The following is a 24,688-nucleotide window of genomic DNA, read 5'->3' on the forward strand; positions in this document are numbered from 1 at the left end:
TAGCACTCCTTGGGTTTAGCTGGTGGTGGCGAGGGCAAACCTTGGTTGACAGAACTTTGTCAGCCAGCACAGCCCAGCCCCCTGGCAGACTGTGGGGAGCACAGTATCAGATAACTAACACTGCTAGAGAGGCAGTTAGTTAGTCGCCAGGAGAATATACTCCTGTAGAACATCTGCAGAGTGTTGCTATGGTATTTACGGGTCGGCCCTTCGAGCAGTATCAAAAGCATTTTCCCTGGGTGGTGGTCGCCTGTCGCCTAGACATTGTTCAACCACTGCTCTACAACAACGTAGACATCAGGATGAAGATGGTCGAACAGCTCTTTACGCAGCATCAGTCAATGGCCATCGGGACATTGTAGAACTACTGCTCAAAATCAGTGCGGACATCAAAGTCCTGGCTGGAAAGGAAAAAGCAGTTGCTTAGAGACTTTTCCGTCTTTCTGCTCTTGATAATTACTGGTCCCAGTGGGTTCGCGACAAGAGATTGAATAATTCAGTTTAGAGAGCAACAAAGCACTAGACGACTTAGGACATGCTGGCGTTCCCAGTCTTGCGCTTATCATACCGCCACAATTGGCTGCAGTCCTGTCTTCTACTGACGAAATGATATTCGATGGAAGTCTCTGTTCATGAAGGGTTTAAAGAAGCTGCACCTACATGGCTATAGCACAGTACATATACCAAATAAAATAACAATTAATGCCAAGCAATGTTCAGTCAAAAGCTGCCGGAACATACTCATTATCAGATCGATTACAATCACGTGTTTAATTTGTTTGCACTGTTTGTCACATGGATATACTTGCTTTGTTTTCTTCTCTATTCAGCTCCGAGATACTTCATCGAATGGCCCTCTCTTCCGTCATAATATGTATATATTTATAGGTGGGTGGGCAGAATAAAACCGAAACATAGCAGAGTATAAGCAAGCGCCAGGGGGTCACACGACCAGCCCGTGCCCTAACTCTACGCGCCCGGACGGTACAGATCCCAAAAATACTTCGCTCCCTCTCGCCCAACGATTCCCTGAAGAATCTCATCGATCATGACATCAACCTACTTTGGGCGCCCGGCTTGTTTGGAGCTGGCTCCAATGAGGGTCTATTGCTGCGCGGGAGATGGCCCATTGAAACACTTTTTGAAAGGGCTCGAAGTGAATGAAACTCCTTTGTCCTATTAATTCGGATGAACAAAGGCCTCCATTGTTCTCTATGCCATTCCAAACAGCCTGACCCTTCCTAAGCGCCGGCTCTCGATAAATACCCTTGGCTGCCCATTTTACCATGCTTGCCAAGACAACGTCCCTCGTGAAACGACCCTGGTGGTCGACATCCAAAAAAACCCCCCCGTAAGAGTGTGCTTTGCGCTCGCTTTTAGCAAGAACTTACGCAGAGCATGCAGCTCTACAAGATCCTGGGTGTGCTTCTGCCGATCACGGTGGCCAACGCCCATTCCTGGGTGGAACAACTCACGGTCATTGCGCCAAATGGGACCTTTGTCGGCGCCCCAGGCTATGCCCGGGGCAACTATCTTCGCACCGCGCCCGGGTTCAACGACTTGACCATGACATACCTAATCCCGCCGGATGGGGCATCCAACGTCACCCTGCTGTTGCCCAGCTACGATATGTGCAAAGGCACTCAACAGAACATGACACAGACAACGGGGAGCCCGAGACTGCAAGCCAGTGCTGGCGCTGCAATTGCACTTCGTTATCAGGAGAACGGCCACGTCACGCTGCCCTGGAACCAACCCGGCAAACCCCAGAATCGCGGCACGGTCTACGTCTACGGGACCACGGAGCCCAAGGTCGGCGAGAAGCTTCTGGATGTGTATGGAAAGTGGAATGAGAATGGCACCGGCGGAGATGGACGGGGGGTGCTCTTATCGACTCAGAACTTCGACGACGGCCGCTGCTACCAGATCAACACGGGCAACATCTCCGAGTACCGCCAGAAGGAGTTTCCACACGTTGCAAACCAACTGATGGGCGCCAACCTGTGGTGCCAGCAGGACATCAGGCTGCCCTCAACCGCCCCAGCGGGCAGACCGTACACTCTCTACTGGGTGTGGGATTGGCCTACATTACCCGGCATCGATCCAACTTACCCAGACGGCAAAGAGGAGATCTACACAACGTGTATGGATGTGGATGTGGTCAACACGGAACAGACGCGCGTACAGGCAGCAGCGGAGTATGTCAAGGACCAGAACCTCGACAGCGCGGCGATCCCGTCGGAATTTGCCGACATGAAAGATCAAAACGAGGCTATCGTGCAGACTACTCATGACACGACTGGGGCAACTGCCACGGTGACGGTGACGGAGACGGTGACGACGTTAGTTGATGTGGTCATCGAGACAGTGTTCGTTGAGCGATGCCAGTCCTCCTAGGTTAGTTAGGATGTTTATGTACATACAGTAATTAGGCTCAAAAGGGCAGTGAAACACAATTCCGAAACACGCTAGTCCACGTGACTGTTGCTTATCTAACCACGCTGGGCTTCCATCCACCAGGCACAATCCATCGCCCGGAGTGAATGAATCCCAGTCTCGAAACCGTGCTTCCTCGCCCGCCCGTCCTCCTCCCGTTCGTCAGCCCCCTTCCCCGTGCTGCACAACCCTTCTTTCCGGCTGGCCGACTCTCCTGTTTCGCCCTTTTCTTCAGGCCTGCCCCGGCGCCCCGTTGATCATTAACCATTCCAGCGCAGTCGGCTGTCTAGAAGGTATGGCAATCTCCGAGCGTTCTCACCCTGTGCCCCGTCCAATCCGGTCTTGTTGTTGTTGTTTTATCCCAAACCTCTCCCAAGCAGTCGACCTCCAAATATAAGCGCACGGCGTGCTTCTCATCTCTGACACTCGCATTTGCAGTTCGATTGCTATATTTAGCATTGGCCTTCTGCCCTTGAGATCGCGGGACACAAGAACCTCGAACCGTTCCCGACCGGTCTTCACCACCCAATCCCAGCGTTGCACCACACTCAGCCCTTCGCCGGCAACTCACGGCTCGCCGAACTTTCCTTCAGTCTGGTCTGGACACTCGGGGCTCTGTACGGTCTCACTTTCGGTGGTCGTTCGACACTTCCCCGACAATCGCAATCAACCCCTCCTAATTACCTCGCCGGCCAGCCGACCTCCTCCCCGCTCGCGTTCTGGTTTACACACATTTTACCCTATACTCCTCTGGAGTAGCTAGATACAGTGAACTTCTGCATAGTGGGCTCACTGATTTGGGATCACGAAGCGGAACCCCGCCCCTTGAAAACTCCGCCGCTGGCATCACACCACCAGGTCGGGCGAACCCCTTCCTGTTGAAGTTTGGACGGCTGTCCCAAAACAAAGGGCTTTTAATATCTCCGATCGCGTTCCAGCCTCTCTGACTTCGCCCGCCCATCGCGATGCGAAACTGAAGCGCCAACAACGCGACCGATGAACTCTCCTCCATTTCCCTAATCGAGACCCGAAGCGAAACTCTTCAAGGCTTTGTACTCAAGAGCAACGATGTCCTCTCCGACGCCTCCGCAGAATGCATTGTCTGCAAACAATCTATCCGTTCTGGCGCCCATTGTCACGGATAGCATGGTGAGACGCTCATCGACCAATGCGAAGGACCGGCTGTCCATGTACTCCAACGTCTCTGCCTCCCACAATCGTTCGCGCCCAGGCTCCCACGTGTTCCCCATCTTCCACTCTAGCCTTCCATACGCCTTGGTGCGGGACTTCGCCTATCCTGCAATCCATCCTTTGCACTATGGACCGCCACCCCCGCGCGCCTCGGGAGTTTCAACACCAGTGAGCGAGCACCGACGTTTGTCGGATCCTCCGACATCATTGGATACTCCGCGAGGCCAGTGGTCGTGGAATACGGAAGGCAGCCATGTCAGCCAGGGCCACCAGCAGCTTCCGGCCATGTCCTTTGGGGACGGCCCTCCATACAGCGAGGATGAAGACTTGCACAGTCCGGTCGTCACGTCCCGCAAGAAGGAGGATGCAAATGGAATGCTAGTGGATGAACATGGCGTCCCAGACGCCCACGGCAATGGGAACCGCGGGACATTTATCTCGTTGAACCCGGATGGCAGCGAAACATATTATGTGAATCATGGGGATGCGATGGAGGATGGTCCAGGCGGGGAATATGTCACGTATCCACCACGAGAAGGGTACTTTGATGGATATGCCAACCAGCAAAGCTATGCACACGACCCAAACTTTGAGTCAGAAGATGAATACATAGGCGGAAACCGATACTCGACCGACTATCAATTTGCTGTTGGCTGTCCAGACGAAGAGATGCATGGCAAAGCGGTTGCCTTGTTCGATTTCGCCCGAGAGCACGAGAACGAGCTTCCTCTAACGGAGGGCCAGGTCATTTACATCTCGTATCGACATGGTCAAGGCTGGCTGGTGGCTGAGGACCCGAAGACCGGAGAAAACGGTCTCGTCCCAGAGGAATTTGTGCGCCTTTTGCGAGATATTGAAGGGGGACTCACTTCATTGAATGAGGAGCCAACTCCAGACTCGACGGGCATTGGCATCGATCTGACTCCTGATTCGACCGAATCAGACCAAACACGCACACCTACCCAGTCGATAGCGGATGATAACCACTCTACCGACCATGGCACGAACGGTGATACTCCGATTAGCATCTCGACCGAGGGCGCGGACCATAGCGTCAATGCCTCTGGATCAGGAGCCAGAGACCGGACCAGCAAGGCGGCTGGCAATGCTGGGAACCGGTCAAGCATAATCAGAACCTGAGCCCGCCAAGCTCTTCTGAGTCATAAGCGGCTTCGACCAGGCAAGAAACTAGCGACGCGTCCAGTATGCATCAGAAATGTGTCCGCGTCAACCATACAGCTGTCAACTGCTCAGACCGAATTGGCATTGACGTGGGGCTGAGTTTGTGTCTTTTCGGCCGGCGTGAGTGTGTGTCACTGTTCGTACCGATCAAATCCCCATGACTAGATAAGTCCAAAGTCAAGCCACCCACCGATGGCATCACGGCTGTCTCTTCGCTGGCCAGAAACTCGCCTCGAAATCCATCCTGCCGAGCGTCTTTCTCTCCTTCCGACCATCTGAACGCAATTTAATTCCGAACCTCAACCTTCCGCCATGGCACATAACGCCTCACCTGCATTGCTCCGCTCTGCTTTTTTACACCAAAATACCCCCATCCAAAGAGCGTCCCCACCAAATCAACCGCTCCGCCGTCTCCCATCATTCTGAGACTCAATCCAACGAACCTCGTACACCTTCCCATCGCCTCATGATCAGCTTGATTAAAAGTGACGAAATGAACGAGGACAAAACTAAACCCCCCTTCATATTATATGTTATAACTGTCATCTTCCAACTCTCGTCCCGCAATTGTTCTTCTTCTGTCGTCTCTTCTCTTCTACCTACCTGTGTCATGCGAATGCCTGTGTCATCTCTCTTTCCCTCCTCCTTGATCCTCTCTACCTCAACACTGTATTTAGCTTTTTCTTCAGCGCAGGCGTTTCTAGCATCAATGAGCATCAGCGTAATGCCACTCGGATCTATGGACCGAAATTTTTATTTTTTTACTCCCGATGTCGTTCTACATAGTAGTACAGTTGTCAATTTACCATCATACGCTAATGCAAATCATCTATTTCGTGGAAAGGCTAATTCGATGCACGAGTCATGTAGTCCCCTGCGAACTTTCAAGATTGGCGTACCTGGTAAGCAAGTGAGAAGAATGCCAGTGTGTCCTCCATGGTCCACATAACTCAGCAAAGAGCAAAGGTAGGAGGAAGAAGGAGCAAGACATGGAGCTTGTTTGGAATTTACCACCTAGGCAGTCAAAAAGAAAAGGAAGAAGAAGGATCCGTGAATTCTTGCTAAAGCGTAAAAGAAACGACAAGCAAAGAAATTTTTGGGTAAACTGCTCTCTCTGCTCAAGCGGTGACAAGACAAATTCCTTTAGAAGACACGCAAAAGGGGAGATAGATAAGGAAACGGGGCAAAAAGGACGACAACCCATCAGAAAAGAAGGCAAAAAATGGCGACAACACAGCTCCAATAAACGGAGTTGCCGCATGACTGTGATCGCCTTATATCGCAAGAAACAAAAAACAATGTCTGTATTTCCATCAAGCAAGTAATTCTCTTTTATTGCTCGACTGTGCTTTCCTTGGTTCGATTCGAACGTAGTCGTGTGCAAGTGTACGTGTGCAAACTATCCAAGCAGGTCATCAAGACCAGAGCTACCAGTTGACTTCTGCTGCTGCTGCTGCTGGCCCATCGGAGCAGCAGCGCTGGAGGACTGCGCGGGCGCGCCCCAGATGCCGGCACTGGCCTTCTCCTTCGCCATGCTGGCGAGGTTGGGGCCCTTGTTTCCGGTACTGGTCTTCTGGATGCCGGCGCTGGCGCTGGCAGTGGACCAGAGTGAGCCGAAGGCGTCTCCGGAAGACTTCGCGGCGACGGGTTTGCTCGCTGTGGCGGAGGGGGCTGCCGCCGTGGAGGTGGATGACGACGCGGCTTGGGAGAACTGGGGTTGCGAAGGGTTGGCGGAAGTGGCGATGGAGGTGAAGTAGTTGGGGGTTGCGGCTTGGTAGCCCGACGGCTTGGGGGCCATGGGCTTCTGGTGCTGCTGGATGGGCGCGGTTTGCGACACGGGGGAAGTAATTGAGCTGGTCGAGGGCGTCGGGGTGGCTGATGTGAAGCCGACTAAGCCGTTGATGTTGGCACCCTGTGACGCGGAGACAGGCTGCGGGGCGACGAACTGTGTGCTGGAGGTCGTGCTGTGGGTGGCCCCTGGGGGCGGGATGGCGAACTGGTTCGACGAGGTGGCCTGCGAGGTGGCCGGCGTGGCGGACTGGAAGTCATCGAAATCGTCGTCGTCGGCCGGGCTAGGGTCCAGCATGTTCAAAGCACTGCCCGCGGGCTGCTTGCCTGCAGCAGTGGAGGCAGGCGCTGGGGGTTCGTCGTCACCAAAGTCGAAGAGATCCGGTATTGGCTCTGGCTTCTTGGCCTCCTGCTTCGTGCGAGCAGGAGGGCTAGCTCCAGGCCGGCGCGCGGGAGAAGCGTCCGCCTCATCGTACTCGTCGTACTCATCGAATCGGTTTTGCCTGCGACCCGAGTCCTGGAAGTCAGAGGGGGTAGCACCCCCAAACCCTCCGCCATCTCCGTAAACACCTCCGCTGTACCCGCCGTATCCCATGCTCTCACTCCCAAAGCCTCCATACCGACCGGAGCCCATGCTGCTTCCGACGTTCATGCCACCTTCAAACCCACTGAACTTGTTCCGGTTGGCGCGGGCCTTCTTCCTCTCGGTGCGGATCTGATCCACATCACCCAGCAACTTCACCAACTCCGAGGATCGGTTGCGCACGTTAATACCCTGGTCCTTCCCGTTCGCATCAATGTAGTGGAACTGCCGGAGCATCCGCAGCAGGGACATGTGAGATCTCGCATCGTCGACGACCCGTTCTGATCCGTTCTTGACAAGGAATTCGAGAAGTTGAAGGCTCTGTTTTCGAAAACCAATCACTGTCAACTCATATAATGACGCAAGTGGAAACCAGTCGTTTCTGACGAACCTTGTAAATCTGTCTCCATTCCTCTGCAGCCTTGTCGGTAAAACGCTTGTAGATGATTGGCATGATCTCGTTGAGCAGTTGGCTGCGACAAAGTCAGTAAATGCGACACCGCTCAGCACCTAAATAACATACTAGTTGTGAGTTCCACTGGAAATCTCCTGCATCAAAGTGGTCGAAGCACCCCAAGGTTCATTGTTTGTAGCCTCCCGAACCTACGCGGCGAGTAAGCAAGCTGTCGCAGAGTATTTCCCCCCAAGCCACGTCCCGTCGAAAGTCGTGGAATGAGAGTTAGACGAACCTTGGACTCCATCTCGGTATAGTTCATGACAGCTAATCAACGAAGCGGACAAGTCAGTACAACGATTGCAGGACAGGGAGAAGCCCGAATGGATTCAATTCAATGTAAGCTCATTGGGGAAGACAGAACGTACCATTCTGCACCTTGCGGACACCCGCCTTGAGATCGTACAAGGTCAGGTTGCTAACCTGGTTCTTGAGGCTGTCGAAATCCATGACGAGGGGCGACTGAAGAAAGTCTAACGGATAAGGACGTAACTCGGAAAGACGGGGAAGCTCGCCAGGCGCGACGAGTGAGTAGAGCGCACCGGCGATCGGGGTCGAGGGCAGAGAGCAATCGAGGAGGGTTCGTTCGCGGGATTCGGGCTGGAGGGGGAAGAAGTTCCAGCTGGCCCGGATTCCACGCGCCACAGGGTCACGTGGCAGCCCCTGACATAACCCGGCCATAGTTAACTAATTAACTAGCCCCACGAGAGAATTACAAGAAAGAAGTAATTGTAATGAATACTGTGTACATATTTATCATTTCGGATGCCCATGGGAGTCCCGAACGCTATCGCTATCGACCTGGAAACCAAAATAAAGAAGAAATACCCAAGGTATCTAAAACAAACAAGTAACCCCGACAAGAATATCCATAAGAATGATGCCCTCGAATTCGTCCTTCGTCATAGCCCATTGAGATAAACAGCTCATTCATTATAGAACTTCTTCATAATCAGATGCAAGAACAGGTTGACATTGACCCGCATATGCCCGTCGAAGAAGTCCATAAACTGCATGTTGTTGAATTGGGCCTGCAGCAAATCATCCAGCGGCACCTGCGCGTTGGCGCCGGGGATCATCATGTTGCCGCTGCTGCCGTCAATGGTAAACACGCCGACCTCGTTGCTGGAGATGGTCAAATCCACGCGATCCCATTGCCGCTCGGTGTAGCCCTTCCATGAAACCAGAACGCCGCGGTCCGCCAGAGTGCGAGCAGAGTACTTGTAGGACCCGAACTTGAATACCTTGCCGGACTTCTGGAGTTCTCGCTGGTGATCCCACTGCTTGGTGAATGGCATCAGGAACCGCTTTTTTCCTTTCTTGTTCTGCAGCGTGATCATGGCCTGCTCAATGTAGTCGTTGTATGTCTTGAGCTGCTGTTCCAAGTAGGTGGCTTGATCGTTCAGGCGGGCCGAGGTCAGTCGAGAACCCTCCAGTTCCCGTTCCCGCTGGATTCTCCGGCGATGCTTGGTGCGAATGTCAATTGCAATGGCGTTCAGGAGATCCTGATAATGATTGTGACGACTGATCTTGCCAGTCTGCTCCAGGCGAAGGATATTCTCGAGTGCAGTACGCTTGAGCTCTCCGTAATCCATTGATCCAATGTCGACCAAGGCGCTGGCCTCAGAGTAGGCGCCCCGGCGAGGATTGTTGGTATGTAGCTCTTCTCGCACCAGCGTCTGCCACCTTGCTTCATCCTCCTCGTTTGGTGGCTTGACCATGATGTCCATCAGGTTGGTACCGGTCTGGACTCGGATAATGTAAAGAATGCATCGCTTCGTCTCCATAAACAACGCCTTCACCTCGGCTTCCGGATCTGGTTATCTGGTCAGATGGCCTATGCCTTAAAGCTGGTAACTCAGAAATCTCTTACCTTCGACTTGAGCCAGCTTGGGATTCAATGTGAGATTGATCTCGGTTGAGCTGACGCTCATCAATTCATTCTCATTGGATTTCACATTGCCAAGATCACGCACGAGATCCTTGAGGAAATCATCGGGTTGGGGGCAAATGTGGCTGATCTCGGAGGCAACAAGTTGATGAATTGAGAAGATGTCCGACATCTTGATGTACAGGGTAGGTTTGGCTTTGGCGTAAAGATCGTTGAATTCGTCAATGTCGAAATACGCCTCTGCGTCTTGCACCGCAATCACTGCGATGTGTTAGTTTCAGTCAGGAATTGAGGATATAGGGAAGGACGTACTCTGACCCCAGATACGGCCGAGCCGTTGGATTGACTCCCCGATATATTGATTCAAGGGCTGAAGGTATACATTTTCAGCACCAAAGAGCCTGCCCGATGCGACCTGGGCGACAACCTTGGAGATCTCCCCAAGGTTTCTCTTCTGTTCCTGGGTCAACCCCCGGTCGACCACGCCGTACTTCTCTGGCTCCAGGACAGCGGGCTGGAAGTAGTTCTTCCACACCCAGAACCCGACAGTCTGGAGAATAAACCCAGGATCTTCTTCCGAGAACCGTTGGATCAAGCATTCGTACATCTGCTGAGCGAGGTACCTGATTCCGAAAGGCATGCGGTATAGCAAGTCCTCCAAAGCCGCAAAGAACTGGTCGGCAATGTCACGAAGATCTTGCAAGTGTTGGATGAAGGTCGCTCTTGTTTCCGGGTCTCGGATCGCTTCTTCTCTGGGAATGTCCGGCTGTCGAAGACTCCGCTGACCAGTCCGGAGCTCCTCATTATTGATCGCGGAGCGATAAATCTGGATTGGGTCGCTCTCCAGATCAAGGTCGCGGTTGTCGATAATAGATTCCTTGACCACGGGTCCCATGACGTCGTGCATAAATTTCCGGTCGCGCGGGGACTTCACATATGAGCCAAAGAGCTTGTTCCAGAATGAGGTGCAGCGCAAGAACTCCGCAATGGATGCAAAGCTCTCGATGTCTTCTTTGGCAGACCTTGCCAGAAGTTTGACGAGATAGTACTCCTCACGTCTCTTCTGGGAGTATCCGAAGAGACCCATCATCAAGTGCCTGATTCGCTCGTATTCCTTGTCCGAGGTGTTGATCTCGCGAAGCCGCCGGAACAGCCTAGCCAGGTATTGCGACTGGGTCTGGAGGAGAAAGAAGAAGACCTGGTACTGGTCTAGCTTCTTCCGCGACGTCTTGTTCAAGGCCTTGAGATCATATGGATCCTTGGAGGAGATCTCAGTGTTGGACAGCAGATTTCCAATATGTCCACCAAAGTGCCTTTGGTGCTTAACGACTTCATCTAGAGTGATCTTGTTCTTGACGAGCAAGGCGATCTTGATGTCAAGCTGGCTGATGTATTGCTCTGCGAGTTCGTTTTGCCGCACTTGCTGGACAACCACCTTCCGCAGGCGTTCAAACTCAATCTCCTCGTCAAAGTCGAAATCGCTATCGTTGAGAAGATGGACAAAGCCTTTCACCGTTCCAACAGGAGGATTCTTCCCGCTTGTAAGACTCTTGTAAGCTTGGCCCTGGATTCGCCCTCGGATAACGCTCTGGGCTTTGATAACTTTCTCCATGTTCTCCTTGTAATACCGGCGTTTCTCCTCAAAGCGATTGCGAATGGTGTTACCCCGGATGCGTGCTTGGAGGTCAATTATGGTGTCTTCTTGATCTTCAAGATCGTTCAGCGTTTGGCCGATCCGAACCCGAAGGATCATAGCTCTGGCCAGGGCTTGTAATTGAACGACTTCATCTTCGTTCTCGTCGAGGTTAGATAGAATGCTGCCGACATCGATGCGTAGGATTGCTGCTCTAGCAAGCGACTGGAGATCGACAACCAGGTGCTCCTGCTTCTTTAAGGCCTCTCTTTGCGCCTTCAAACGCCTCCGCTGTATCACCCCCCGAGCCTTGGATTGCAAATCTAAAACAGAAGCTTCCTCTTTAAGCAATGAGCGGCGCTGCGAATCCAGGAATCGCCTCAACGCAGTGCTCCGGAGGATGCCTTGGAGCTCAGTTACTGCTGATCGATGTTGGGACAACTGAGTACGGAGAGCTGAGGTCTCTCGTCTCACAGCTGCACCTCGAGCCTTAGCTTGCAAACCAATCAGCTCATTCTGTGTTTTGGCAATGGAGTCCACCAGTTTTGAATGGCGGTTACGCGCTGCCAGTGCCCTTGCACTCGATTGAAGGGCCGTGATTCGGCGAGATTCATCCTGAAGTGAAGCTTTCATCCGAGACAGGCGTTGACGGGCCATCGTCCCTCGCAACACGGCCTGAAGCAGTTTGACCGGGTTATTGGCTTCCTCCACCTCCTCGAATTGCTCGGTCATCTGCTTCCGTTGCAAAGCACCTCTTAGGGCAGCCTGGAACCGCTTGATGCCATGCTCCTCGCGCTGCACGCGACTAATGAGCATGTTGGTATGCGCCCGAGCTTTGCAGCCACGGATCAGGCTCTGTAACATGAGGATGTCTCCCTCTTGGGCCTTGCGCCACTTCTTGTCGCCTCGCTGACGGTGTCGCACAAGAAATCCCCTGCTGGTCGCCTGTAGATTGACCGCGAATTGGCGCATGCTGAGTCGGTACTGGGAGATCTGACGGGCCCAGTCCCCGCGCAACCGACTTTGCAAGTCAATCAACAGAGGTTCGAAGTCCCAGAGATCGTTCATGGTGTTTCCGAGTCGCAACCGGAGCATTGCTCCTCTAATCTGGGATTGTAAATCACATACTGATGCTTCATTCTCGTGCAATTCTCGGTCGATCCGTTCATCCTCTGTCTCAACCGGCTCAGGCTCTGCACCGAAGTTGGCCGCCATGCCGGCAAAACTAGGCATGCTGACACCAGCTTTGTCAAGACCTTTTGGGTTTTCTCGAGCTCATGGTGCTCAAACTCCAGCTGACCGACGAGGTTGCCCATGCGAAAATCCAACATGCCATTCTTAAATAACAGCCAGGAGAGTGCGTGGATACAATGAATGACTTTCGGCAAGTTCTTCTTCTCGTACAAGTCGATCAACTCGAATCGGAAAAGTTCGGGTAGCTCAACCTCGTCAAGGAAGCGGAAGAACAAGGCGATGTTGTCCGAATGGCGGAATTGTAGTTTGGGGTTATGGAAGATTCGAAGTGTTCGATCGGGATACATGGCTTGCACGACCTCTGCCAGAGTCACGCCATCTCGTAGCGCTTCTTCCAGTTGAACAATAGGCGGAATTTGCTTCTGGATCACTCCTTCAATCCACTCCTTGGCCTCTCCAATATGGCACAGATATTCGTAGGCTTGCAAGAACTGTCGTTGCTGGTCCATCCAGTTACCGGCGGCCCACGATGAGGCATTGGGTTTGCGAGGGGAGATGGAGCCACTGCTCGCGGCGGTTGAATCGGCGCGCTTCAGACGGCGTCGTCCTTGCAGGCCGACCACGGAAGGAGTGGTCGTTTGCAACGTAAATTCTTCACTTTCGCCGGACTGTGCAATCTTGGATAGAGTCCTGAGATGGCGTGTCGACGACTTCTGGAAGGTCTCTAGTTCCGGCGCCGAGAGCGCGGTGGTGAGTGGCGGCGGATGGGGACTGTTAGATTGTTGCGTCTTTTGAGGCGAGTGTGGGCGTGGAGACCCCGGGTTGGGAGACCAGTGATGAGGCGAAGCCGTGCGTGGAGGCGTTTGAGGCTCGTAGGCGCTTACTCTGTGGCGAGGCGACTGATTTTCCTGGAAGTGAACCTGACGCGACTCGGGGGTGGTGGGTCGATTTTCCTTCCAGGGTTGCGATTCGTCGATGGTGTGGCTTCGAGAGTGCAACGAGCTCGGTTTCTCGCGCGCGCCATTGGGTGCTTGCTGCAGTGGTCTCAGGGACCGTCTAATATTCTCGTACGCTGCGCCCGCGTTCGACCGACCTCCTCGTTCCGGGATGGGATCGGGCGGGGGACCCATGATGCTGGCTTCACTCTTTCCCCGATAGTGACCGATGTTGCTCTGGAACGATGCAGTTGAGGAGACGGTGCTGGTACGACTCGGCGCAAACGAACTGGACGCGAGGGAGTAGATAGAGGAGTTGGTGGATGCTGTCGACCCATGGCGCAGCGGGCTGGACGACTCTGCGGAGAAGTCTGTCTGCGCTCGCCTGAGGGAGGGGACGTGGCTCGACATCACTGGGAGCGTCGCGACAGGAATGCGATAACCGGTGAAGGAGTGGCTTGCTCGATTAACCGCATCCCTGCTTCAACGAGCAGAATCGGTGGGTGGGGGATATGTTCTGATCCAGCCAGGTATTCTCCCAGCTCGCGACAAAAAGACGATTTGGGGGTGTTGACGGAATGTGGGAATCAAGGGAGCGCCCTGCAGTGCTCTCGCAACGCGAGGGATGGAAGGGAAAGTTACGTTGCTGGTGTGTGTAGTGTAGTGTGGTGGGCTGTGTGGAAGCGGTGGTGGTAGAGTGTTGGAGCAAAGAGGCGCAAGAAGCTTGAGCCACCCGGTCAGTCTGTGTCGGTGTTAGTGTTGACTGACGGTGGGGGAAAGGGCGACCAACGCCAACCGGTAAACAAATCTCTAGATCGGGACTAGTGCCATCAGGTGATTGCCGTCGGCCGATCACGTCGGTGGTCACGTGATGTGTCTGATTCCTTGTTTTTGTCCTGCATCCTGACTCGCATCGGACTTGTCAAATCTTCAATCAGGATGGGACGTGTGGGTATGTCGGCAGCGGATGTTCATGATTGTGGTGACAATTATGGAAGTAAATTACCAATGTAGCGTCATTGACGGCGTATCTGCAGAATCCCCGCGCGGAACCAAATATATATTGCAGCTGAGCTCCTAGTGACAGGCAGGATGCAGATAACGAAACATGACATCCACCCAGTATCCTGCAATAGTAGTAATGAAGGGCATAAAAGCCCCATTGTCGATTGAACCGATTGCGGACCCCGCCACGCCCACCAACTATACAGAGATCTTCGTGGATGGAGGAAACAAACGTCGCTGACAAAACACCCACTCTCCGTCTCGCCTCTCCCACCATCCCGCATTACCCAGTCACCCCCATCGACCCGTAACCGCGATTGCCCCCCACCTAACAGATAAGAAAATGGCGCTCGTCGATTCCGAGCCCCGGTACATCTACAAAATCATCCCGTCCACCACGCCCGTCCGAGAGCCGCTGCCCGAATGCCTCCCCGTGAGCGACCTCGACCAGACCTCGGGGTTCATCCACCTTTCCACGGCACGTCAAGTCCCCAATACCGTCAAGTTCTTCTTCAAGGACGAGCCGCTCGTGTACATCCTGCGCATCGAATATGCGGCTGTGGAGCAGGATGTGCGGTGGGAGTCTCCAGATGGCAAGGTGTGCGGGCCGCGGCCGGGGGAGGGATTGTTTCCGGTAAGGCATAATTTAGCGTGCTCGCAACCAATCTAAAATACTAAACCCCTAATTAAAGCATCTGTACAACGGGTTGAAGTTGGGAAAAGAACAGGTCGAGAGTATCGCGATTTGGCACAATGACTGTGGATGGGATAAAGCACTGAATGGGGCAAAGCCATGGCTCGTGTATTAAATTTATTCTTCTAACTAACTATTCTTTCTTGCTTCCCGAAGTTCAGGTCCGGCGTAGCTGAAGACTTAATTCTACCAGTTCTATCTAGTCCCCAATTGGATGACAGTGCATAATCTGTCCGTCTGTTCAGACATGAGCATGGTTCTTTTCTTCCATGGGCCATCCGGGAGAGAGAGCACTTACACCACAAGGCGGACTCTGCACTCGCCAGAAAGATAAAACTGGTTGCCACCTCGCTGGGTTCACCGGGTCGACCCAGCGCTGCCTTCGTGCCCCATCCCTCCATGTCCTTGGCATCTCGAGTGTCAACTTGGATGGGTGTGTAGACGGCACCAGGGCTGCGCATGCATCAGTTTTCATAGAATCAAAGGAGAAGAGGATGACTAACGCCACTGCATTGACTCGAATGCCCTTGGGGATCAACTGTACTGCCAGCGATCTAGTGAAGCCGACGATAGCACCTTTCGTCGCGGCGTAGTCGACCATGGTGCCTGACCCACGGAAAGTCACGACAGAGGAAGTGTTGATAATGCTGGGGCTCATGTCAGCTGGGACGGTGATTCTGTGAGCAAAATACATGCCTATCGCCTCGGGACATATGCGCTAGAGTATACTTCGTCAACGCCATTATCTGGATGATGTTGGTCCGGAAGAGATCCTCGACTTGGTCCAGGTCGATGTCCGCAAAGTTCTTGCACATGTTCTGGACTGACGCATTGTTGATCAGGACGTTAATACGGCCGAACCTAGCTCTAGCGTCAGCGAGATCAATAGCAGGATTGGGACCCACGAACTTTTGGACATGTTGCTGTACTGCCTGACAGCAAAAAGCACGATCCCTCAAGTCCCCTGCAATGAGATGACAAGATCGTCCCTCCTTCTCAATCACACTCTTGGTGTATTCTGCATCCTCTTGCTCCTTGGGCAGATAGACGATGCTGATGTCCGCGCCCTCTCTTCCCATAGAAAAGGCTACTGATCGACCAATTCCAGAACTAAGAATGTGCTATTAGCCGGCGGATCTTCAATCATGACGAACACTTACTCTCCTCCTGTGAGGAGGACTTTCTCGTCCTTCAGCTTGCCCGATCCGAGATATTCGATAAACTGGCCTTCGGATTCCAGCTTGGTCGACTCCGTAGATGGCAGCATGTCCTTTTCCAGTCTGCCAGGTATTTAGAATAATTCTCACCGACCGAAAGTTACACATGTGTCTCACCCTGGCTTGGACTGACTCTGTGCCGAACTCGGAGCCTGGAAGGTGCCATGTTCGCCCATAGGAGACGCCATATTGAATGGTATGATGATTAAACTTTTGATAGAAAAAAGAAAAGGTGAGATGACTATTTTAACACACACATGGCTATATCTCTGCTTATATTTAGTGTCTTTGGTTCATAATCATTGTGTCGTCACGCTGATGCAAAAACGGGCGGGATGAGGGACCGGAAAAGGCACACGTTGAAGCATAGTGGCGGCCGTTTACTTTCCGGAATCACACCGTTTAGTCGACTCGGGCAGCATTTCAGGTTCTGATAAAGGAAGGCGCAGCTGTGTCTTGTTTTGGCTACCCTAGGAGACCGTTGTTCCTCTACTGTTGTCAATCCTCAAAATGTAGGTATTTCGAGAATCCCATGCTTCAGAGTCCGGGCATTAGACACTTCTATCTATTATTGCAGACTAACTATGAGGTTCTAGTTAACGTTAGTTATCATCTGAAAAAATTACTCAGCGAACGCACCCCACTGAACCGGTATCGGCCAATCATAATCCCCACCGGTGAAAAACTACGCTCGCTAAACCCAAAACAGTCAAGCTCCTGGCCGAGCACGGAAGGCTCCAAAACCGCCATTCTCGCTCGACTTTTTTTCTTCTTCTTTCTTTTCTTTGGGAAAGCCCGTCTTTCTCCATCAACAGAAGGTTTCCCTGACCCTGTTGATTATCGTCGAGCCCTCCGTTTCATCTCCCTGGATTTTCCTATCTCTTCGTTTTATAAATAATGCCCATTTCCAACGGCGACGCTGCTCCCGGTTCCGCGATGAAGGCTGAGATCGAGGACTACACCAAGGCCTTGGAGGTCTTGGAGACGTACAAAACCCGTGATGGCCTGGATGTCGATACTCTCATCGACTCCGACAAGCACGGTGCCTTGACCTACAATGACTTCCTGGTCCTGCCTGGCTACATCGGTAAGACCCCTCACTCTTTTTTGTTCAGCGATCCCTCGTGCTCACATTCTTCCTCTCAGGCTTCCCGGCCTCCGATGTCACTCTGGACACCCCGGTCACCAAGCGCATTTCGCTGAAGGTCCCTCTTCTGTCGTCGCCCATGGACACGGTCACGGAGCACAACATGGCCATCCACATGGCTCTGCTCGGTGGTCTGGGTGTCATCCACCACAACTGCTCTCCTGAGGACCAGGCCGAGATGGTCCGCAAGGTCAAGCGGTACGAGAACGGCTTCATCCTCGACCCGGTCGTTCTCTCGCCCAAGGCCACCGTCGGTGAGGCCAAGGAGCTCAAGGCCAAGTGGGGTTTTGGTGGTTTCCCTGTCACTGGTGAGTTATCAACATACTTTTTTTGAGTCGTTTCTTGCATGATGTTTTCCATCTTTTTCAAAATAACTTTCGTTCCACTGCAGCAACGAAAGTTGCATTGTAGAGAACCAGATTTCTTTCTGAGCAAGTTTGATTTTTGTGTCATTTGTCACACTGGGGTTGATGTCATCAGAATGCTAATCTAGCATTTACAGAGGACGGATCCCTTCGCTCCAAGCTGATTGGTATGGTTACCTCCCGGGACATTCAGTTCCACCCCCAAAACGAGGACCCAGTGACTGCCATCATGGCCACCGACCTCGTCACCGCTCCTGCTGGTACCACCCTGTCCGAGGCCAACGAGGTCCTCCGGCAGTCCAAGAAGGGCAAGCTGCCCATTGTGGATACCAATGGCAACCTTGTCTCGCTGCTCTCCCGCTCCGACCTGATGAAGAACCTTTACTACCCTCTGGCTTCGAAGCTCCCTCACTCCAAGCAGCTGATCTGTTCGGCTGCCATTGGTACCCGTGAGGAGGACAAGCACCGCCTCAAGCTGCTCGTCGAGGCTGGTCTGGATATCGTCAACCTGGACAGCAGCCAGGGCAACAGCGTGTACCAGATTGAGATGATCAAGTACGTCAAGAAGACCTTCCCCGAGATCGATGTTATCGCCGGCAACGTCGTTACTCGGGAGCAGGCTGCTGCCTTGATTGCTGCCGGCGCCGATGGCCTGAGAATTGGCATGGGCAGCGGTAGCGCTTGTATCACCCAGGAGGTTATGGCCTGCGGCCGTCCCCAGGCCGCTGCCGTCCGCAGCGTCTCATCCTTCGCTGCTCGCTTCGGCGTCCCCTGTATCGCCGACGGTGGTATCCAGAACGTCGGCCATATCGTTAAGGGCCTGGCGATGGGTGCCAGCACCGTCATGATGGGCGGTCTCCTTGCCGGTACCACTGAATCTCCCGGTGAGTACTACGTCAGCAACGAGGGTCAGCTCGTCAAGGCCTACCGTGGCATGGGTAGTATCGCGGCCATGGAGGACAAGAAGGCCGGCGGCAGCGCCAAGGACAGCAAGGCCAGCAACGCCGGTACCGCTCGCTACTTCTCCGAGAAGGCCAGCGTGCTGGTCGCCCAGGGTGTGGCCGGCTCCGTGCTGGACCGTGGCTCCGTCACCAAGTTCATCCCCTACCTTGTTGCCGGTGTCCAGCACTCCCTGCAGGAAATTGGCACTAAGAGCGTGGCCGCTCTTCACGACGCGGTCAACAATGGCACTGTCCGCTTTGAAATGAGAAGCGCCAGCGCCATGGCCGAGGGTAACGTGCACGACCTGCACAGCTACGACAAGAAGCTTTACGCGTAAGAGCTAAGTTTTTTTTGGGTGTTTCTGTGAATATGTTCTTTTGGGAGCCCAGGATCTCCCTCGCACGAAGATACGTGGCCTTGGAAATAAAAAAAAGGGGGATATTATGATGAGATAGGAGTTACGAGCGTTACGCAATCAAATCAATTCTGGTTATGAAATTCATTTCGTTTCAAAAATGTAGTTGTAGCTGAGATGTTGTCCAGCACATGGTTCGGCTAAGCTGGCGCGGCAAAGGCGGGGGGATTCTTAGCCTAGGCTGTTTGTCGGCTGGGCCAAGGTGAACGGATCTATGGCCCTGCCTCAGCTTCGCGGCCAAGTCATGTCCGCCCTGTTTCTTCATAACGCGCTTGTTTGCAGTCGCCCGATCGTATTCGCAGTAGACGTGTTCCCTCGAGTAGCCGTGTCTCGTCGTGCCTTGCATGGTTGGTCAGCTCAGCGCTCAACAACCATCGGACAGATCTCCCCGCGGAGAAGGTATTCCGCAGGTCCCGAACCAAGTCCAACACCTCAAACCTCCACAATGCCAGGTGCAAAAAGCGATGGCACCGCGAAGAAGCCACCCGCATTGCCGCGTCCCAGTTCAAGGTTTGTCGGTGTCGTCGTCATTGCGATAGTTGGCGACATATCATGAGCAAGCTAATTCGTGTTCAGTGTGATCCTCGTCTCCCCCAAGAACGAGATTCTGCTCCTTCACCGGGTGCAGACCTCTAGCTCTTTTGCATCTGCCCATGTGTTTCCGGGCGGTAACCTGTCCAGCCAGGACGGAGAATGCCCGCCTCCTGAGGCTCGGACACGGCACGATGACGCTCCTTGCTACCGACGTGCTGCGATCCGGGAACTCTTCGAGGAGAGCGGTGTTCTTCTCGCCAAAGATGCAGAGTCGGGGAAGATGATCGCTGTTAACGAGGAGAAGAGAGAGAAGGGCCGGCGCCTCATTCATCAGAACGAGGTTAGCTTTGCGGAGTGGTTGAAGCGGCAACACCCGGCTGCGGTGCCGGATATCGGTTCGTGCTTTCACGTCATCTCTTTCCAGAGTGTCAATGCTGATGCGCTATACAGATAACTTGATTCCATTCACCCATTGGGTGACCCCACAGAACGTGCCGAAGCGGTATACCACGCAAATGTATCTCTACTTCATGCCTCTACCAGTCAACGTGGATAAGAGCCTACTCAAAGAACTGCCCTCCGAAGGCGAACGCGACGAACTCCAAGTCCCCACGGCAGACGGCGGAATCGAGGTAACAGAGGCACAATTCCTGCCCGCCTCGGAATGGCTCCGGCGCGCACGCAACGCGGAGGTCATTCTTTTCCCGCCGCAGTTTCTGCTCCTGCACCTGGTCTCGGAGTTTCTGGACCAGGCGCCCCGGGCGAATATTTCCGTCGAAGAAATGGAGAAGCGCCGTGCGGCACTGGTTGAATTCGTGCATTCGAGCTCGCCGCCTTGGACAGATAAGTTTATCTCGCCGAAGATGCTCACCATGACGGAGGATGGACGCACTGTTCTGGCGTTGGATGATCCTGGCGTCGAACTTAAGGGGTTGGGGAAGCAGGGCGAGTCCGACAGGGTTGTTCTGGTACGGTTTAAGAAGGGGAGTGTTAGAGAGGTGGATGTGGGCTGGAGGAAGGAGGTGTTGCGGGAGGAGAGGGAGAAGAGTAATCTGTAGATGAGTAAGATCTTTTCTTGTCTATAATTAGCGAGGTAGTCTACTGTAAATATGGCCAATACATGTATGTCTATATCGGAGAAAACTGAAGATGTTAGGAAATGGTGGAGCGTTACTGCCACGGCCTAACATAGGGCAGAGCGTAACGCCACACACTGCCGCTATCGCTACCGCCAGCCCTCGACAAAGGTCACATGACCCACACAAATCCATTTCCAGTCGGATTTTCATGTTCAGCGAAACCCTCCACCTCCAACCTCACCGTCGCCCAAACCCTCTACCACCCCCCAACCCGCCAAAATGGAGAACGAGAAGGGAGAGATCGTCGATCTGTACGTTTTACCTGCTCCAATTTCGCTGCGATTGAAACCTCTTGTCTCTCTCCGTGTGTCCTGGAAATCCTCCCCAGTTGTTCGTCCGACACTTCAGCAATGTCTTCTTCACACCCGACCGGGCTGCAAATCACAGCGCAACAAATACCGGCAACCCGAATCCTTGCGATCGGTCTTGCGAGCAACCGGAGGAGTTTTTCAGGACACAATCGGGAACTTGAAGAGAGACATGGAAATTTCAACTTGAACACAAACTAACCAATTTCCACTCACAGCTACGTCCCCCGCAAGTGCAGCGCCACCAACCGCATCATCAAGGCCAACGACCACGCCTCGGTCCAGCTGTCCGTCGGCAAGGTCGACGAGAACGGCCGCTACACTGGCGAGAACCAGACCTACGCCCTGTGCGGCTTCATCCGCGCCCGCGGTGAGAGCGATGACTCCTTCAACCGTCTCGCTCAGCGTGATGGCTACCTGAAGAACGTGTGGTCTGGCAGCTCCCAGCGGTAAATGTCTTTTTGCCGTGTGGTGTTTGTTAGATGGTTGATGTGATGGTGAGTTGATAACCTGGTGTCCAGATGAGTTCCCGGACTAACGCTGTTTATTGGATAGACGAATGTGGCTCGATGGTCGCGTTCAGGGAGTTGGGATTTTTAAAAGAAAGGAAAAATGGGACAGAGGGATACATCCAGTCCCTTCGTCTCTTTTTTTAACTTCTGTTCTCCTACTTTCCTCTATCTATCGAAATGAAAATCGAATGGACGACTTCAAAACCAAACAAAGTCACTGGGGACAGCATTCAGGTCCTCTTTTATTATCTTGTTTTCTGCATATCGGCACATCAAGGCCTCCTCACCCAAAGTAGACTCGAGAAGACACTCCGTTTTCTCTGATGTCAACTTATCTTCCATGAGCGAGGAGGTAGAAACGTAACCATCCGCCGAATATTAAGTCCGCCTTCTGATGAGCCACTGTTGCAGAGATTCATGCACTGGGGCACAGATACGGGTGGGACATTCCTGTCACTAGAACTACTGTTGTAGAAGCTGCATAGATCTAGTGCATGTTCTTCGTTTCTCCTCATCCATCATTGATATGCAATCCCGTCATCTCCTACATGAACTCGTAAACATGCAGAAACCCTGGCGTGATAAAACCCCAGAACCTCCGCAAGCAAGACAGAATAAGAAACAGGAAAATTTTCTCTATAAGTTACCTCCCAATTGCAAAGTTTAATTCTTTTCCAGGCGAACGGCGGGATTGCTTTCGATGAAGTTCAGATCGACCTTGTGGCCAAGGAGCTCACGGATATTGTTCACGCCGTACCTGTGAAACCAAGGTGTTAGCGCGAGCCATGATAATACAGCAGATAAGAAAGACTTACTTGATCATAGTCGGTCTCTCCAAACTCAGACCCCACCCGTAGACTTGCATGTTCTTCGGCAGGCCCATTGACTCCAGCATCTCCGGTCGGAACATACCACTGTTACCGATCTCCACCCATTTACCCAGACCCTCGTGGTAGCCGAAGATCTCCATGCTCGGCTCGGTGTAGGGGTTGTATGCGGGCTTGAAGCGCAGCTGGTGGATTCCCATCTTGGCGAAGAAGACTTCCATGAATCCAATCAGACCACCGAGCGTCAACCCAAAGTCCGCAATCACACCCTCGATCTGGTGGAACTCTGCCAGATGGGTAGCGTCGACGGCCTCATTCCGGAAAACACGGTCAATACTGAAGAAACGCGCCGGCCGCGGGTTGGCAGCGAGCTTGTGCAGCACATACGACGAGACGGAGGTGGTGTGCGTGCGGAGCACCAGGCGCAGGGACTCCTCCGCGCTCCAGGGATAGCGGTACCCGATAGACCCGAATTTACCATGCTCGTGCACTTCTCGCACGTTGTCCCAGTACTTTTTATAGTCGAGCGGCGCGTCTGTCGCCGACTTGGAGCCGGGCTGGGTGGACTTGGGGCGGTGGGGGTCGTTGAGAGGATCTTCGCGCGGAGGGTCTGAAGTGGCCGGGTCGGCGATATAGAAAGTATCCTGGAGGTCGCGGGCAGGATGTTGCTGCGGCACGAACAGCGCATCGAAATTCCAGAAGCCAGTCTCGACATAGCGGTTGGTCGGCATCTCCTCGAAGCCCATCTCGAAGAAGATGTTACGGAATTCCTGTCGCACCTTGTTCAGCGGGTGGAAAGCACCCGCGGGCGTGACGGCACCCTTGGCGTTGAAGTTGTAAGGCTTGAAGGTCGCCGTCTTCCACGAGCCGTTGGCCAACATCTCGGGAGTCAAGTCGGTTTCCTCCTTGATTATTTCCCTGGCGTACTTGGGCCCCTTGGAGACCTTGTAGGTGAAGAGCTTTTGAGGTGTGATCAGCTTCCTCCGCTTGAGATCTGTGATGGCTTTGGCGTCGCCAAGGGTCTGGGTGCGTTGGATGGTGAGCAGCTGCTGTTGCGTCTCGTCGACGATTTTGTCGGTGGTGGCCCGCAACAGGTCCTTGTCCTTCTTGATCCAGCCGCGCTTGAAGGCATTGCCCTGGCCAACCTTGGCGTTGTCCTTGCCCACCACCGCGGGCAATTCGCTGATCTTCAGTCCGTCCATGGCGGCGACCACGGCGGCGAAGACCTTGGCCTCGTGGGAGCCATTGGTCGCAATCTCCTGGCCCTCCGATGTGAGAACAAATATTTCCTTGTCATTGGTCTCGTACTGGACCATCTGCCGCGAGGCTAGACGGTCCAGCGCACTTTTGACGGTTGCTGAGGGGGTGGAGGGGAAGAGTTCGTTGGAGAGGAGGGGCACATCGGACACGGATAGAGCGTCCAGGATGTGGGTTGTCATGTCGTCGGACGCCATGGTTGCAGCCGTTGCCTGCGTGCTGTGGCGACGAAGACTGGGGGAGAGAGAGAGTCGGGAAGATGCTGGTGGGTGCCGGTCGTGGAAATTGTGACTCTACAGACAAGGTGGCTCGGCGGGGCACAGGGACCAAGCGTGCATTTCTGGCACCGCCGGGATCGGCTGTCATCTGTTTGTTTTCTCATCACCTTTCGCTAACTAGTGTCGGGGAATTTTTTCCCAAAACAAAGAAAGAAAAAAAAGGCAATATCGGCCTCGAAAGACCTGCTTGTTGAATTGCTGTCTCTCATAGCAGCCATTATTTTGTCCCTTTTCTGTAGTAGCTTTACGCGTCCTCGATATCTCTACTGTGTATCGAAAACTTCAATAGATCTGCGTTTCTATGGGCCGCTGGATGTGACAATCCAGGCTGGTGAAATAGTTATTGCGTCACCTCCACGTTGATTTGTTCAAGGTGCAGTGAATTCCCTTGCATGATGTTGCCAGTGCCACATCAAGCTAACTTAGGGAAGAGGTCACTGGATAGTGCGAGCCTCAAAACTTTCTACGAGCCTGTCTGACCCTCGTGTAGCAAAAACGTAGGATTATCGTGCCAGCTTCCCCAACCTCTCCTCGTCTCACCTGTAAACTCTTCAATGAATGTTACACGAGCGCCGTTGATAAGGACTAAAAGATTACAGTTAGTCTAGAGAACCCACCAACAGCAAACATAATATCAAAGCAAGAACTATGGAGCATTGTATTGCATCTCGCCGATCTCGATGCTGTTTCTGTCTCCCGAAGAAACTCATATTGAGACTGAACTACAAAGAGCTCATTCTAGGAAAAAGAAGGCAATTGTC

General features: G+C 53.2%; 9 protein-coding genes across 9 annotated transcripts; 5 read left to right on the forward strand and 4 right to left on the reverse strand.

Annotated features, from left to right (window-relative positions):
* Window positions 1-1,398: 1,398 nt before the first annotated feature.
* Window positions 1,399-2,397, forward strand: N7510_010963 (uncharacterized protein; the record flags this gene model as incomplete). The annotated part of the gene is made up of 1 exon (XM_056982888.1): window positions 1,399-2,397. One exon carries the CDS (start codon window positions 1,399-1,401, stop codon window positions 2,395-2,397), a length of 999 nt encoding a protein of 332 aa, XP_056828382.1.
* A 1,107-nt stretch (window positions 2,398-3,504) lies between these two features.
* Window positions 3,505-4,767, forward strand: N7510_010964 (adaptor protein NBP2; the record flags this gene model as incomplete). The annotated part of the gene is made up of 1 exon (XM_056982889.1): window positions 3,505-4,767. The coding sequence occupies one exon, from the start codon at window positions 3,505-3,507 to the stop codon at window positions 4,765-4,767; it is 1,263 nt and encodes a 420-aa protein (XP_056828383.1).
* A 1,441-nt stretch (window positions 4,768-6,208) lies between these two features.
* N7510_010965 (ENTH domain-containing protein) lies at window positions 6,209-8,315 on the reverse strand (the record flags this gene model as incomplete). The annotated part of the gene is made up of 5 exons (XM_056982890.1): window positions 6,209-7,501; window positions 7,572-7,653; window positions 7,704-7,783; window positions 7,870-7,901; window positions 8,003-8,315. 5 exons carry the CDS (start codon window positions 8,313-8,315, stop codon window positions 6,209-6,211), a joined length of 1,800 nt encoding a protein of 599 aa, XP_056828384.1.
* Window positions 8,316-8,560: 245 nt separating this feature from the next.
* On the reverse strand, window positions 8,561-13,698 carry N7510_010966 (putative Ras GTPase activating protein; the record flags this gene model as incomplete). Its single annotated transcript, XM_056982891.1, has 4 exons — window positions 8,561-9,450; window positions 9,508-9,786; window positions 9,838-12,414; window positions 12,459-13,698. 4 exons carry the CDS (start codon window positions 13,696-13,698, stop codon window positions 8,561-8,563), a joined length of 4,986 nt encoding a protein of 1,661 aa, XP_056828385.1.
* Window positions 13,699-14,635: 937 nt separating this feature from the next.
* On the forward strand, window positions 14,636-15,101 carry N7510_010967 (DUF952 domain-containing protein; the record flags this gene model as incomplete). The annotated part of the gene is made up of 2 exons (XM_056982892.1): window positions 14,636-14,926; window positions 14,985-15,101. 2 exons carry the CDS (start codon window positions 14,636-14,638, stop codon window positions 15,099-15,101), a joined length of 408 nt encoding a protein of 135 aa, XP_056828386.1.
* An 84-nt stretch (window positions 15,102-15,185) lies between these two features.
* Window positions 15,186-16,391, reverse strand: N7510_010968 (oxidoreductase, short-chain dehydrogenase/reductase family; the record flags this gene model as incomplete). The annotated part of the gene is made up of 6 exons (XM_056982893.1): window positions 15,186-15,223; window positions 15,285-15,439; window positions 15,490-15,663; window positions 15,716-16,096; window positions 16,147-16,266; window positions 16,321-16,391. 6 exons carry the CDS (start codon window positions 16,389-16,391, stop codon window positions 15,186-15,188), a joined length of 939 nt encoding a protein of 312 aa, XP_056828387.1.
* A 709-nt stretch (window positions 16,392-17,100) lies between these two features.
* On the forward strand, window positions 17,101-20,664 carry N7510_010969 (Cystathionine beta-synthase core; the record flags this gene model as incomplete). The annotated part of the gene is made up of 6 exons (XM_056982894.1): window positions 17,101-17,290; window positions 17,350-17,651; window positions 17,855-18,990; window positions 19,525-19,582; window positions 19,671-20,001; window positions 20,057-20,664. The coding sequence occupies 6 exons, from the start codon at window positions 17,101-17,103 to the stop codon at window positions 20,662-20,664; spliced, it is 2,625 nt and encodes an 874-aa protein (XP_056828388.1).
* Window positions 20,665-20,964: 300 nt separating this feature from the next.
* On the forward strand, window positions 20,965-21,506 carry rps21 (40S ribosomal protein eS21; the record flags this gene model as incomplete). Its single annotated transcript, XM_056982895.1, has 2 exons — window positions 20,965-20,996; window positions 21,272-21,506. The coding sequence occupies 2 exons, from the start codon at window positions 20,965-20,967 to the stop codon at window positions 21,504-21,506; spliced, it is 267 nt and encodes an 88-aa protein (XP_056828389.1).
* Window positions 21,507-22,228: 722 nt separating this feature from the next.
* N7510_010971 (phenylalanine--tRNA ligase subunit alpha) lies at window positions 22,229-23,846 on the reverse strand (the record flags this gene model as incomplete). Its single annotated transcript, XM_056982896.1, has 2 exons — window positions 22,229-22,322; window positions 22,381-23,846. 2 exons carry the CDS (start codon window positions 23,844-23,846, stop codon window positions 22,229-22,231), a joined length of 1,560 nt encoding a protein of 519 aa, XP_056828390.1.
* Window positions 23,847-24,688: the final 842 nt, after the last annotated feature.

The sequence above is a fragment of the Penicillium lagena genome (assembly GCF_028827675.1).
Source record: "Penicillium lagena strain IBT 129212 chromosome Unknown utg000008l_segment0_segment0, whole genome shotgun sequence".
In the NCBI taxonomy this organism is placed as follows: Eukaryota; Fungi; Ascomycota; class Eurotiomycetes; order Eurotiales; family Aspergillaceae; genus Penicillium; species Penicillium lagena.